Raw genomic sequence first — 13,951 nt, forward strand, 5'->3', positions numbered from 1 at the left:
CATTTGTCAAATTAATTCTGGACTTGAATGAATGAGTTTCTTCTTCTGTTGTGTCCCTCTATATTTCTGTGGCTATCACCGACATGTCAGGACGTGTCCCAGCCTCCACCTGCGCTCAGACAGCTCCGTCCTGTCGGACTGTTAGTGTCTCTTTAAAAGGCGATCCCAGGCACAGGATCCAGGGGGCTGGCCCTTGATCGACTTGCATGCGAGTCTGTGTGTGTGTGTGTGTGTGTGTGTGTGTGTGTGTGTGTGTGTGTGTGTGTGTGTGTGTACTTAAAGTGTGTGTGTGTGTGTGTCTGTGTGTGTGCAGCGCTGTGTGGAGAGCAAATCGAGATACAGTAGTAACCCAGAGTGAGGTGGCAGTCTTATTCCACATCGACACTGACCTGCCCTGCACACATCCTGTCTGTCTGTATATCGCAGAGCGCACTTGAGGAGTGAAAGAGGAGAGAGTCAAGATGGCATCTGGAAGTGGCCGTGGACAATCCGGGATCTAGTCTCTTCTGGGGTTTCTTTTTATTTTTTTCTTGGTACCACGGAGCGCAAGTGACTGGCCGTGCAAGGTATTTCATTTCAAGTGTTCAGAGCGGATTTCTTTCCCAGAGAGATGAGGTTTGAGCACTTTCTCCTCAACCATTGATCTCCAGTGGGTGGATTCAGACCCTTGCACCAGGACGGGGTTTTGTGTAGAGCTCCTTCTCATGAGCAAGTAGTGTTTTATAATGAAGTGACGCCCAGAGAGGCGCATAGCTCCATTTAAATCTGCCAGTTTAATTAAGAGGTCGTTTATTGTAGCTTCATTGACAGAAGGAGGTTAAATGTGCACACTCTGTACGCCGCTGTGTTGTGTCTTTTAGGCTGTGTTTTAACTTGGCTCTAACCGAACGTGTTGGGTATATTCTTTGTTTCTTCATGTCCTCAACAGGCGTTGATAACTAAGTTGCTCTCGGCCCTGTTGGGACTTCGCTGGTGTGGAATAGCAACAAAGGACGGGAGCGCGCATTCATGGGACGCGACTTTGACAGCTCTTCGTTTCTTGTCTTGTAACTTTTACCTGGCAGCGGGGGCGAGATCGTGACCGGAGCAGGAGATAATGGCTGAGGCTCCGTTCCCCGACCCACTCCCGGATTTGGACGTGGTCATCGACCCGGACTTTGAGCCCCAGAAGCGGCCCAGATCTTGCACCTGGCCGCTGCCACGACCGGACTCAAACGCGGGGAAACCGGAGAGCAATGACACAGATATTATACCCGAGGAAGAGGATGAGGATGAGGATAATGGCACCAGTGTCAATGGCTCTGGTTTGGCGACAGAGGACCAGAGCAGCAACAGCCCCATAGCCGATGGAGCGCTCTCCTCCCCCGGCCATGAGAGCGGAGGCTCCCCGCTCTCCACGCACTCCCCGACGGCCACCTCTGGCGCGCTGACCCCCAACAGCTTGGCTGCTCAGCAGACCCCGAGGAAAGCATCGTCTCGTCGCAACGCCTGGGGGAATCTCTCCTACGCCGACCTGATAACCAAAGCCATTGAGAGCGCGCCGGACAAGAGACTGACACTGTCCCAAATTTATGACTGGATGGTGAGATCCATCCCCTACTTCAAAGACAAAGGCGACAGCAACAGCTCTGCAGGATGGAAGGTAAGAGTCGTCCCACTCACCCAACCAGCCCCCCTCCTTCCTCCATCAAAACAAAAACAAAAAGCATGTGGCTTGTAAACCCACTGACGTACACACACACACACACACACACACACACACAATTATGCCTGCGCAGTCGTGTTTTTACGAGCGTCTCTTTGGAAAGTCTGGCTCTCATTATACCTCTCATTATCATTCTAATGGAAATTACAGATCAGTCAGAAAACGTAGAGCAAATGAGAAAAAAAAATCACATCGGGATCATTCATCTCTTTAAGCAGCGTGGGGTTTGGTGACCTACACATAATTATCTTTTAAATTGACCTAAACGTGATGTCTTGCACTTATTCCAGACATTTAATAGACAAAGAAGGCTGTGGAGTTCTGATTGAAACTGCATCAGATGCAGATGTCCTTTGTCTTCTTTTTTTTCTTTATTTATTTGACACTTCTGATGAGTTATGAGCATAATATTCCTCTGAGGCCACGGCCACAGTCACATGGCTGGAATTAGAGCAAACAGAAACGTTGTAACCGGTTTGTCTGGAAACACAGTAGCCTATTTTGAGTGACGCAACCCCGTTTAAGACTCAGAGACTGATACAATTACATAACACAGTTTACTGAGCAGCAGCTAATCCATTTATAGAACAAGGATGCTGGATGTAAACAAAACGATTGAACAATAATGCTGCATGGAGAAGTGTGAGTCCTGAGAAGACCACTGTGAGACATCCATGTGGGGCACTTACAGTCTTTTAGTGGTTGTGAGATTATTGCGACACTATGGTTTTATCACTTCATGTTTTTTGCTTTTATATTTATAGGCTAAATTGCCGTCATGCTACTGTAACCACAGCCCTGTTTGCCATTTGTTATGTAAACCTTGGCAGGGATCTGTCAGCCTCTTGGGTCAGGTAGGCAACTGCCAAGGTTGCTGATCCTGCCATGGGGGAATTACATAACTACTGGGTTGTCATGAGTTTGGGTGAGCTGTAAATGGTAAAGCTTTTTTTTCTTTTTTTCGATCTGGTCACCCAAAAGACATATGGGACCACTGAAAAGAGACAGGGAAGGAGGGAGGCGCAGAAGGTCAGAAAGCAGAGATTAACACCCATCAGAGGCCGTAGAACCAGTCCCTTGGGGCGTGGAGCCCATAGGTCATATTTTGTCAGGGCTTCTCAAGTTTTGCTATGTGATATGCTTCAGTGAAGAGCAAAGAAGGAGGCTGTGTGTGTGTGTGTAGCCCCACCAAGTCAAGGCCGGGTTCACCGTCACCATGCAGGGCTGTTACTCCTGGAATTTTGGGCATGAGGGCCAGGCTGTCGGCGGTTTAGTGTTACGCATGGTCTGTCAATAAATCTCGGCTGCAGCTCATACAGCCTATGCCTTTTTTTAGTCTTCTTATAAGAGACTCTTTTCATTACAGACTCAAGTTCTTCTTCTTCAAACACAGAGTTGGGGCAACACACAGCATCACAAATGAGTACAGTTTAGATGAAGCACATTTACAAGGACTTTTCTTTAGGATGATGGATCTCTGCAGCTCCAAACCTATAAGCAAGTCCCTCAGCATTAAGGCCAGAGCGTGCCACATGCTGCAGTTAGGTTTTTGTAAAAAAGCCCATGAAACCAAAGACAGCCTGCAGAGCCAGGTGTTCAGAGGACTACCTCTGTACGGGGACTTTTTCAGAGCCCCCTCGCTCTCCATTTCACTCTCAGAGACTCTTAGGTTTCACCTCCACACAGAGGCGGGTTTGAACACCTACAGTTTCATGCAGTCAGGGCACCTTTGTTGAGGAGATTTGCTGAGCAAATCCTAGTAATCCCCCTGGGTTTCTCTCCCAGGTTCCCACTTACGTCATTTTATTTCACATCTTTGTCAGTTAACCATTAGCCCTGGTAAAAGTAGGTTAAGACAGCCAAGCATAACACAAGGAAATCTTTTATCACCTTAGATTGTCTTTAACCAGGAGAAGCCACTGCAGAGGCTTGTAATAGTAACACAATGGTTGGTGATGTATTTCTTCTTATGCAATGAAAAACTCAGCATACAATATATCAATGATTCAACCCTGATCTCAGCACTGTTTACTAGCATCAAATGTCTGCTCAGATTCATAATCACTTTGACTAATTCTTTGATCAAATAGATCCAGATTAAAAATCAACATTTCACCAATTTTATGAATTTTAACATTTGACAAATGTGGCTTCTTTTGTTCAATAAAAAGGACATTAGCTTTGTAAGAAAACAAATTTATATTTCTCAAAGTAAAGCATCAAAAAAAGATTTGGGTTGGTAATGAAACTCAGGTATTTGTCAGTAGGGTCTCCCGCTAGGTGGAGCAGTGGTGGGCCACCTTGCCTGAAAGGGAGACCACCGCTCTGCTAACATCGTATAAAATAATACACTCATGAAGTAAGACGTTAACCAGATATATACATATATATATTATAGCAATATATTTCTTGATTGTGGCTATTGACACAGCCTGTGTTAGAGTTTTCCAGCAGGAGTCCTGTCCTAGAGGGGCAGGTCTGGTTCGGAGCTGCTGAAATGTGTGCTAAGAGAAGCTGTGGTATGGCGGGGCAGTGACGGGCTGCATCTCAAAATAGCACCTGTAAACACTCCTCCGAGTGTGTATGTGTGTGTGTGTGTGTCTTTGCATAATCGAAAGATTAGGTGCACCTGTGTGTATCTGTGTGCAAGTACACAGGCGGGTGTATACATCCGTGCGTGTGTGTGTGTGTGTGTGTGCAAGTATTCCTGGCTGCTGTGAACCTTGTGCTCTAGTGTTACTTAACCCTGCTGTAACAGGCTCCCTGTTCCCAGCAGCTGCCCATCACCGGCCAAGACCTAGTTATGTCACAGAGACACACACACACATCTGATATTCTCATTTAAGGTTTAGAGGTTTTAACAGCCACACATACTCACATTCATGGTACATACAGTTCTTTCTACTTCAGATAAAGTTGACAGCTCGAGTTCTCATGTGTGTTTTTAAACCTTGTATACATTCCCGCACAGGCCGACATGCTCAGACATTTCCCTGGTCATGTTCAGGCATATCACCAGTGTCTGCTGCAGGTCTTAATTTATACAGGAGTCTGAAATTAGTTCAACTCATTAGAATTCATTCATAAGGTTACTTTAATCTTTAAGACCCCTAGAGTTGCATTAAGTAGTGATCATTGTCAACACGAGGTTGTTTAATATGTACATTATTCTTAATGTCCTTGTTTAATTGATGGCTATTTGCAGGTGCTTCATGTTCAGCTCAAACCACGAACCAGTGAGTCATGACCACAAGTGCTAAACACACCTTTCCTCATTTGATCTGTTACTTTACAAAGAGACCAAAAAGCAGAGGCTCATCCATGGCACAACCTTCACACAGAGCCAGAGGCTACCGCGCTTCCCTCCGCACATTCCCCAATCTGACTTTGTCTGGAGGCATATGGAAAGCAGGCCCTCATGAGCCCGCCGGGCATGTTGATTATCATTTTAATGGCCTAGCATGCTGAAAGTGTTGATTCTTTTGTCTTTTGGGCTGAAATTATTTATAGTTCCTATCAGAGGTTGACAAAAGGGAAGGGGCTGCCAATGAAAAACAACATTAATCCTTTCATTGGTTGTCCATCAATGCAGAGCAGGGTGGGCTTTATGTGTGGCGATAAGATCCTGGAGTCAGCCATGAATATCCCTGCAAGACATGGCTACTAGTGGCTGGAACTTGACATTTTCTGAGGTGTGTATATATATATATATACACATTTATATATATGCGCTAGTAAGGGAATTCTTCTAATACTGAAGGAAGTCCTAAAAACAGGGGCATTCAGGTACTCAGAAGACAATCTGGAGGCCTCTCAGATGGAGCTGGCATCGTGCCAAGCTGAAGGAACTGAAGCAAAAAGGCAATAAAAAGGGGGAGTGGGGGGGTTGGGGGGGGCATAAAGACAGTTGAAGGAGGAGAAGGGAGGGGGAGCTGAGGGAGTAAATTAACAAGCTTTGCTCTAAATTGGTGTATTACAACTGCCCTCTGGCTGTGATTCCCAATGGAGAGGTTGGTGGGTGTGTGAGGTTGAGACGCAGATGGGTTATGGGAACCCACCAGCTCCAGACACCCCTCCAAGTCTGAATAGTGTCACCCTGAGCAGTCAACCTCTGCGTGGAGGAAAACCCTCAGGCTCTGTTCTAGTTCCATTTTCTGATCAATGGACACGTTTTTTCTTTAGATGCCAGAGGAGTTTCGCTGCATCAAGATTTTACATCTGAAAATGATCAATTTTGCCAAAATTATGCAGACACCTGAGCATTACATCCATATGTGATTGTTGAACATTGCACTCCAAACCCATTTACATTAATATGCAGCTATAACAGCCTCTACTCTTCTTTGAAGCTTTTCCACTAGATTTGGAGAACCTGGCTGCAGGGATTTGCTCCCATTCAGCCACAAGAGCATTAGTGATGTCGGCCATGGTATTGGGTGATAACTCCTGGCTGGCAGTCTGGGTTCTGGTTGATCCCAAAGGTGTTGGATGAGGTTGAGATCAGGGCTTTCGGCAGGCCACTCAAGTTCCTCCACACCGAATGAAGAAAACCATTTCTGCATGGACCACTCTTTGTGCACGGGGGCATTGTCATGTTGAAACAGGAAAGGGTCTTAACCAAACTGTTGCTGCAATGTTGGAAGCCCACTGTTGACAGTGTAACATTAAGACGTTCCTTAAAAGAGGATTTCAACATTTTGGCAAACCCATTTATTTGCTTTCTGGACAAGAGTTAGATGAAAAGATCAATAGCAAATAAATATATGTCCCAAATTTTCGAGTTCTATGTAGCCAGAGACCAGAAGTTTATAGAAGTATATGTCAGGGGTGTCCACACACTTTTGGCCATAGTGTATGTCAGCAGGTCTTTTTTTTTACTTTTATATCCCTCTCCCTTTTCCCTATCTCACGGTCTGTCCATGTGTGAAAGTAGACATAATTTGTCAACTTTTCTGTTATGATTAGTCCAGGCTTTGAAACTGGCATACATACACTCTAATCTAGTTATTGACTTTGTTTTTTAGTCTTCTTTGTGAGTGTGTATGTATTTGCATCTGCAAGAAAGTAAGAAAGAAAACAGGTTTTTTGTCTCTCGCTCACTGGTTTTCCCATCATTTCCTGCGTCCTCACCATCTCAACCATGTCACACTCGGCACGATCTGTTCTCCTCAAACACACTTCTCAATTATTCAATGCGCTCGGGATGAATTCAGATCACTGTATTAATTTTTAAGAGCCCGTTCTTGGCTAAAGGCTAACCCTCTTTCACAGTTTCTGCCTCTCTTTCATCGCTCTAACTCCTCTCTTTCACTCCACTCTCTTTCTCCCATTCCATCCCTCATTATTTTCCTGCCAGCTCCCTCATTTGTCTGGATGTAAAACACTGTGGCGAGCAAAAACAAGCCGTCCCCCTGTAGCTCGCCACTGCACCTCGGAAGCACAACTCTTGAAATCTGTTGTGGGCTCTAATGAATAGAGATAAATCTTGGGCCTCTGCTCTTGTTACACTCCGTACTCCCTTGATCCTTTCTTGTCTTTTTGTGGTCATCATGGTAACACCTCAGCATTTCTTTGAGACACTATGGTCACACTGTTGTTGTTGTTGTTGCTGTGCTGGGCTGAGCTGTTTGCAGAAATCGCAGAGTTTGAGGCAGATTTTAGACATGACTTAGAATTGCTGTACATGATGATGACAGTTATGGGCAGACAGGCTCAGGATTTCTATGTTGTGTGTGTGTGAATATGTTGAACAGACACACACAGCAAAAGAAAAACCAGCTGCCTGCACATGCCCAGTCGATGATAGTATCAAAAAATACAAACTCTTCTGGTCTGGAAGTTCTTGCAGGACATACAGCAACCTAATGGAATTGATACCAAGTGTTATCAACCTTCTCATCTAAATCTCGACACGAAAGCCTATAAGCGTGTTTCCCAAAATGTTAAACGATTCCTTTGAGCATCCTATTTTCTTCACTTGTGTATTTTAAGGCAGCAGTAGGGGGACACGTTAGTTACTTTATTAGTCACCATGCTTCAGTTCAAACCCTGTGTTAGTAAGCAAAACATCCTGCAGGAAAAATACCACATTGTGTAATATTCAGTTTATTAATGATAGTGAGTCTGTAATTTTCCGCAGCCTGCATGACAAGAAGTCATAGGTGGAATTTTCCCAGAAGATTAACATAAACCTTTTCATTACTGTACAAAAGTAGAGAAGAAGAAGAACTGTCATGTTTCAGTACCTTTCCAGGGTCTGTTGAATCACCAACATTTCTGATATAGCTATCAAAGCACCGCCACACTGCAAAACAATTTATACAACATCACATTACACTGATCTTTTCCAACTGTCGGTGCATGAAACTAGTGTTCCAGCCAGACAACTGCACGGCTGAAGTTGCAAGAATTCATCAAGAGCTGGTGATTGGAAATACTGCTAGGTATGCAAGAAATGCATTGTAATGACAGAAATTCCCTAGAAGCACAAACCAGAAAGGGCATATACAGTAGAGATCTCCTTTTAACATCTAGGACAAACACAACATACCAGCTCAGTATGGTAGAGAGAGGACTATAGTGGTTTGTCTAGTGGTTAGAGACTAGTCCTTAACTGGAGCACCAGGGGTTAAACCTCTGACTGTTCCTTGAAAACAAGTCACTGAATTCCTCCCAGCTCCAGACTTGCTGTTCTGTAGTTGACCCTGACCTTTGACCTCTCTGGAGAAAGGTTAAGTAAAGAACAATTTTCTCTAGTAGGATCAATAAATTATCAGGGCCAGAAAACATTTTGTTATGTCAGAGAGAATACAGAAACAGCAGCTTGACGGGAAAATCATGCTCTAAGACATGTTGCTCGTAAGACATACTGTCTGTCTGCCACTGGAAAAATAAATAAAACATCTAGGAAACCAACAATTACACATCGCCCTCAGCCCAGTTTGCGCTGTCTAAATAAGATATCTCTGCAAATACTCGTATGCAAAACAAAGTGCTTATGGGCAGAAAAAACAACTCTGTTACTCTTCTGCACGCAGTGAACAGAAGTGTATTTTTGTCTGAGGTATATATCATTCAGTTGTGCCAAAAAAAAGCACCAGTAATTATTAAACAAGCATCTGTGGCCACTTTTCACATACTTACTTACAGAGACATTTAAGTGAAAGTGAATTTGCTGAGCATTACACTGATGCACCAGCACTATTATACGTAAGTTATTATATGAGTTTGAACTGTGAAGGGGCTGAAGGACGGCCAGCATTATGTCTTTAGTTTGTTGTACCATCAGTACTTAAGTGGCCCTGAGCACCACACCGAGCTCCTGGGACTCAGTGCTGTGGACTTCTTTATAAAGTAAATAGGTAAATCTAAATTGTTCATCAGTTTGGGAAGTATGCTTATTTGCTTTCCTGCCAAGAATTAAATGAGAAGATACTGTAGATACCACTCTCACATGTGTACCTGTAGCCAGCAGCCAGTTAGTTTAGCTTAGCATAAAGACTGGAGACAGGGGGAAACAGTTAGCCTGGCTCTGTCCAAAGACAACAAAATGCACCTACCAGCACCTCTAAAGCTCACTAAATAACATGTTATGTCTCATTTGTTTAATCCATACAAAAACTGAAGTGTAAAAAGCGACAAGAGGTTATGTACCGAACTATTTTATGGTTGGGACCTGTCGCCCAGCAATCAGCCGAGACTCTAGGATGTTACTGGTCCCATCCGAGAAACAGTCAGGCACATAACCCCCGTAAAATGGCAAAAAACAAAACATTTATTTGTTTTTACACTTTTATAAAAAAGCACACCCTCCCCAGATTTATTCATATTTTCTTTGGACCCCCTAACACAAATTATGTATTAATATATCCTATTTTGTGTTGGATAGCTGCTAAAGGTTATTAAGGTAAAACATTTAAGACATCCTCCCTTCAGCAAAAATAAAAATAACCTCCACCTCCCCTGCTAATGATTTTTGCACTGCCCCTTAGCAGTTTTCAGACTTTATGCTAAGCTAACCAAACCGGTTGCTGGCTCCAGGAACATATTTACCACACAGACGTGAGACGTGAGACTCTTCTCATGTAACTCTCGGCAAGAAAGCGAATAATCATATTTCCCAAAATGTCAAACCTTTAAGTAAACGTGATTCTAAATATGTCTATCTGCTTGGACAATGACAGAGGACACATAGCTGTCACCTCATCAACTGTCTCATCTACATTTGCCTCCTCTTCTTTGTCTCCTTCCTCCTCCACCTTTTGTTATTCAACCCATTTGTGTTATTTATACAGCAAGTAAAGGAAATATTTAGTTTATGTCACACAGGAAATGGGCAGTGGAGCACAGGAAGTCTCACTGGGCAGAAAAGGAGAGTCTTTAGGAGAATACAGTTAATGACTGCCGCTCAGCTGCTCTATGTGTGTGTATTCATACATGTGCATGCATAGAGGCATGCATACTTGTGTCAACAGGGCGAGTGGGGGGGGGGGGGGGGGGGTTGTTACTTGTTTGTCTCCATAGCAACTGATAACTTGTCAAGCAGGTGGGGGGACAACTCACAGTTTGGGTGACAGCTGATAACAGAGTGACCCAGTGAACGCATCCCCCCTCCCCCTTTGCTTATGCACACACACACACACACACACACACACACTTGCACACACATGCAGTCAGGCTGCACATACCTCCCATTCTGGCCTTGCTTCTCAGTTTCTCCGATAACCACATTGCTGAAGTGGGCCCCTTGCCTCTCGGCCGCCTCCTCCTCTGTAATCGACTCTCTCCACCACCACACACACCATCATACCATACACACACCCTGTGTATTTTCACAAGTCATTTATAGTGCATATATAGTTGGAGGCAAGAGTTAAAATTAAGAGCAATATTTTTGTGCATTTTGGGGGACGGAGAAGCAGGTAAAGGTCTGAGTATCTCCCTCTCTGTCCCCCCATCATCATCCGAACTCTGTCAACAGTCATCTGCGCGTGGCTGATTCAAAGTGATCATCTCTGAGTTTGGCTCGCCAATGCGACTCTTGGCTTTTTAAACTTTAATTTGTTTTCTTCTGAGCCTGTCTCTTTCAATTACCCCACTCCACCTATCTGGCATCAGTGAATCTTCAAAGGACGGGATGAGCTACTGTTCCTGATTAAGATTTAATTGACTACAATAAAGCTATCTGTGTCAGAGGAGGGAGACGGGAGAAGAAGAAAGGTGGAGAATGATGCGGGGTGGGGGGGGGGTGAAAGTGATGTGCTGCTGACATATCATGGATGAAGAGTCACTTTTACACGTCTTTCTGTGTTGCTCTCACTCGCTCTTAAAACCAAGATGATCTGCTTTCATAACCACACTTTGTCAATAGTTCAGGTACTTTCCTTTCAAAAGCCACTGAATTGATTGTGCACGTAGGGAGCACAAGAAAACTCCGAAATTAGGAAGATATTATCCTTGTATACATTTGCTTTACTTAACAAGAATCGTTACATTTTGCACAATTTACTAATTTTAAAGCAGTAATACGCTTCATTACTACAAAAATAAGATTAGATTTTGCTACCCTCTCCTGCCATACATAACACAATCATAATTCAATCGAAATGCAAATCATAAAAACGTTTTTGACGTTTTTGCTTTTATTGGATGGTTAACAGTATTTTAGTTTTTTTTATTTTAAACCTAAAGAAGTGATCTTTCTATCACATAAGACAAAGAAAAGGCAGGAAATCTTCACGTGAGAGACCAGAACCAGCAAATTATTCCTTGAGAACTTACTTAAACCATTAATTGATGATCAAAGTTGTTGCAGGAAGTTATGTCTTTCTGAGAAATCAACAAGTGTTCGTAGATTTTTAACCTGATTCCCATAGTGTGGTCTGTTGTGCGCAGCCAGTGTACAGTTTTACATTCTCTGTCGGCTCAGAGTTGCAGGTGGAAGCTCTCCAACCACAGAGACGGCACTCCCAGATTTGATAAGCAAAGATCGAGAGTGCCATCAAGCAGCCAGCCTACCGGCCACCTGTTCAATCCACAGGCTTTCTAGCTGAACACACAGGATTCTCCTGTCTCTGTGAAATCCTATAGGTCAGAGTCACACATGCAAAGCGTGTCAGTTTCTGGTATGAATTACACAGCTCGAGATGTGTTGCTGTACACATGCTAGGCTCCAATGTTCCGCATCCTCCATGCATCATTAAAACAAGGGAATGATGTTTTCAGTTCTTTCTGGGCATCTGATAATACTTCCCATAATGTCCCCGTGGTGATTATCCTGCACAAAATACAGTCTCTTTGTGTGTGAGTGTGTGTGTGTTAGCCTTTCAAGACCCACTCAGATGTTTGCATGTAGCTAGCAGTTCATAGTTCATTGTGTTAGCCGGCCTCAAGGTCCCACACACACACACCAGCTCTTCGCATTAATCCCACTCTTCATGAAGTCACAGCTATGGCCATGGCCATTGTTGAGCTTGCTTTAGCCACCGAACACTGAAACAGAGAGACGAGGCTGATGGCAGCAGCTGAAGTTCAAAGAGTGTGTGTTGATTTCTGTTCATGTATGCATCTGGACACGCTGACAGATTTTACTCAAACACAAAAGAGAAAACCCCCTTTTGTTTGTCCTGTGTAATTTATGTTTTCCACATGTATCAAATGTTCTCTTTGCCCTGCTTGCACGAGGGGCTAACTGCGCGGGTAGAGCGAAAACATGCAAGGGATAGAATTTCAATTAGACAATTTTTCTTTCTCAAGTCGCTCTTTTGAAAGCTGGGATCTATCTGCTCCAGGGAGCTGCAAGTTGAAAACTCCATCTCTCATCTTTTGGTTCGGTAATGAAATACACTTTTAATACCTTTCACTTGTCCTGTAAAACATCGCAACATCTAATTGATAGATTGGTACATTTTTTTGTACAGACATTCATGGTTTCCAGATGATGAATCCTAAAGATTTTGGTGATACCCTGATTTTTTCTCTAGAGCCACCATGAGGTTCACATTTATGAGTTTTTAAGCGAAATGTCTCTACCACTATTGGATGGATTGGAAATTTGTTGCACACGTTCATGTTCCCCATACAATGAAATGTAATGACTTTGGTGATCCATTAAAGTTTCATCTAGCGCCATCATCAGATCATAATTTCAGCATTAGCATTTAGCTCAAAGCAACACTGCCGCTGGCATGGTTGCAGTCTTGTTGAGTAGCTGATGCCTTGAGTCCTCCCTCAGATTCGTAGATGCCTCATATCAGTATTCCAGCCTGTGACCTTCTGATTACAGAGTAGATACCAGATTGCAGTCAACTCTTTTAACTGATTAGGTTTCTGTCACCGTAATCAAATCACCAGCTTATGAGAGGATGAGGCAATAAATGACCTTGTATCTGTGCAAGAACTTCCAGTTTTTATGCCTCTTGACATCTTGGGATGAAAAAAACTAGGCCAAGTCACAACCCAGATTAGGAGGTCAGTGTGGATCTGAGGAGCTGGGCCTCCTTCCTTTTCATTTCTCCCCTCCTCTCATCTTATCTGTTATCATTTATGAGGCCAAGGTAAACCTTTGTGTTTGCACACCTGGGTTTTATAAGAGAGAGTGGGGGAGGGTTCGGGGGGTTGATAAGGGTCAGCAGATATGCCTGCAGAGCACAGCAGCAGCAGATACGGGTCGATCTAATAAGCATGCTCCAATGTGTTTGCTGACAGTGCACAAACTGACTTGACCTTTGCCAAATCATTTTTGGACAAGTTTGTTTTATTGGGAAAAAACTTGAGAGCTGAAAAGCTGACAGGAGAATCTTGCAAATGAATTCAGCTCTTTTAAGGCTGAGGTGGAGACTGTGGAGGTAGTGAAATCTGACTCTGGGGTAGTGGGCAAGGGCACATCTACCTGAAGGTGACAAAAGGAAAGGTCAGAACTTGACCACTGACCCAGTAACCCAGTAAGAGAAAGGTTTCTGCAGGACCTCCCACCCACAAGCCGACGGTCTCGGTTTGACTTTGGGCAGCTGGTGAGCTGAAAGCAATGTTTATATTCAACATGAGAGTGTTGCATTTGATGTCCACCTCTAAAACATACTGTAGATGGTACGCTAAGGAAATACAACCAAGGTTGCCAGGTCAAATCCATGGACCAGCCGGGAATATATGAGAAAAATCAAACAAAAAAGTAAACAGTGTCGTGGCAATCAGAAACCCTGATGCTGCCTAGAGTCGGTGAGATGATGTCAATGAAATACCCAAACA

At 43.8% G+C, this 13,951-nt stretch overlaps 1 protein-coding gene across 1 annotated transcript in view; it reads left to right on the forward strand.

The window, feature by feature from the left end:
* Positions 1–544: 544 nt before the first annotated feature.
* The window catches only part of foxo3b (forkhead box O3b), a 44,060-nt gene continuing 30,653 nt past the window's right edge, over positions 545–13,951 (forward strand). Inside the window, exons 1-2 of the mRNA XM_070925857.1 lie at positions 545–566; positions 929–1,642. Coding sequence (XP_070781958.1) covers positions 1,097–1,642 — 546 coding nt within the window. The 5' untranslated portion in view covers positions 545–566; positions 929–1,096. The remainder of the gene's footprint in view (positions 567–928; positions 1,643–13,951) is intronic.

The sequence above is a fragment of the Enoplosus armatus genome, chromosome 19 (genome assembly GCF_043641665.1).
Source record: "Enoplosus armatus isolate fEnoArm2 chromosome 19, fEnoArm2.hap1, whole genome shotgun sequence".
Lineage (NCBI taxonomy): Eukaryota > Metazoa > Chordata > Actinopteri > Centrarchiformes > Enoplosidae > Enoplosus > Enoplosus armatus.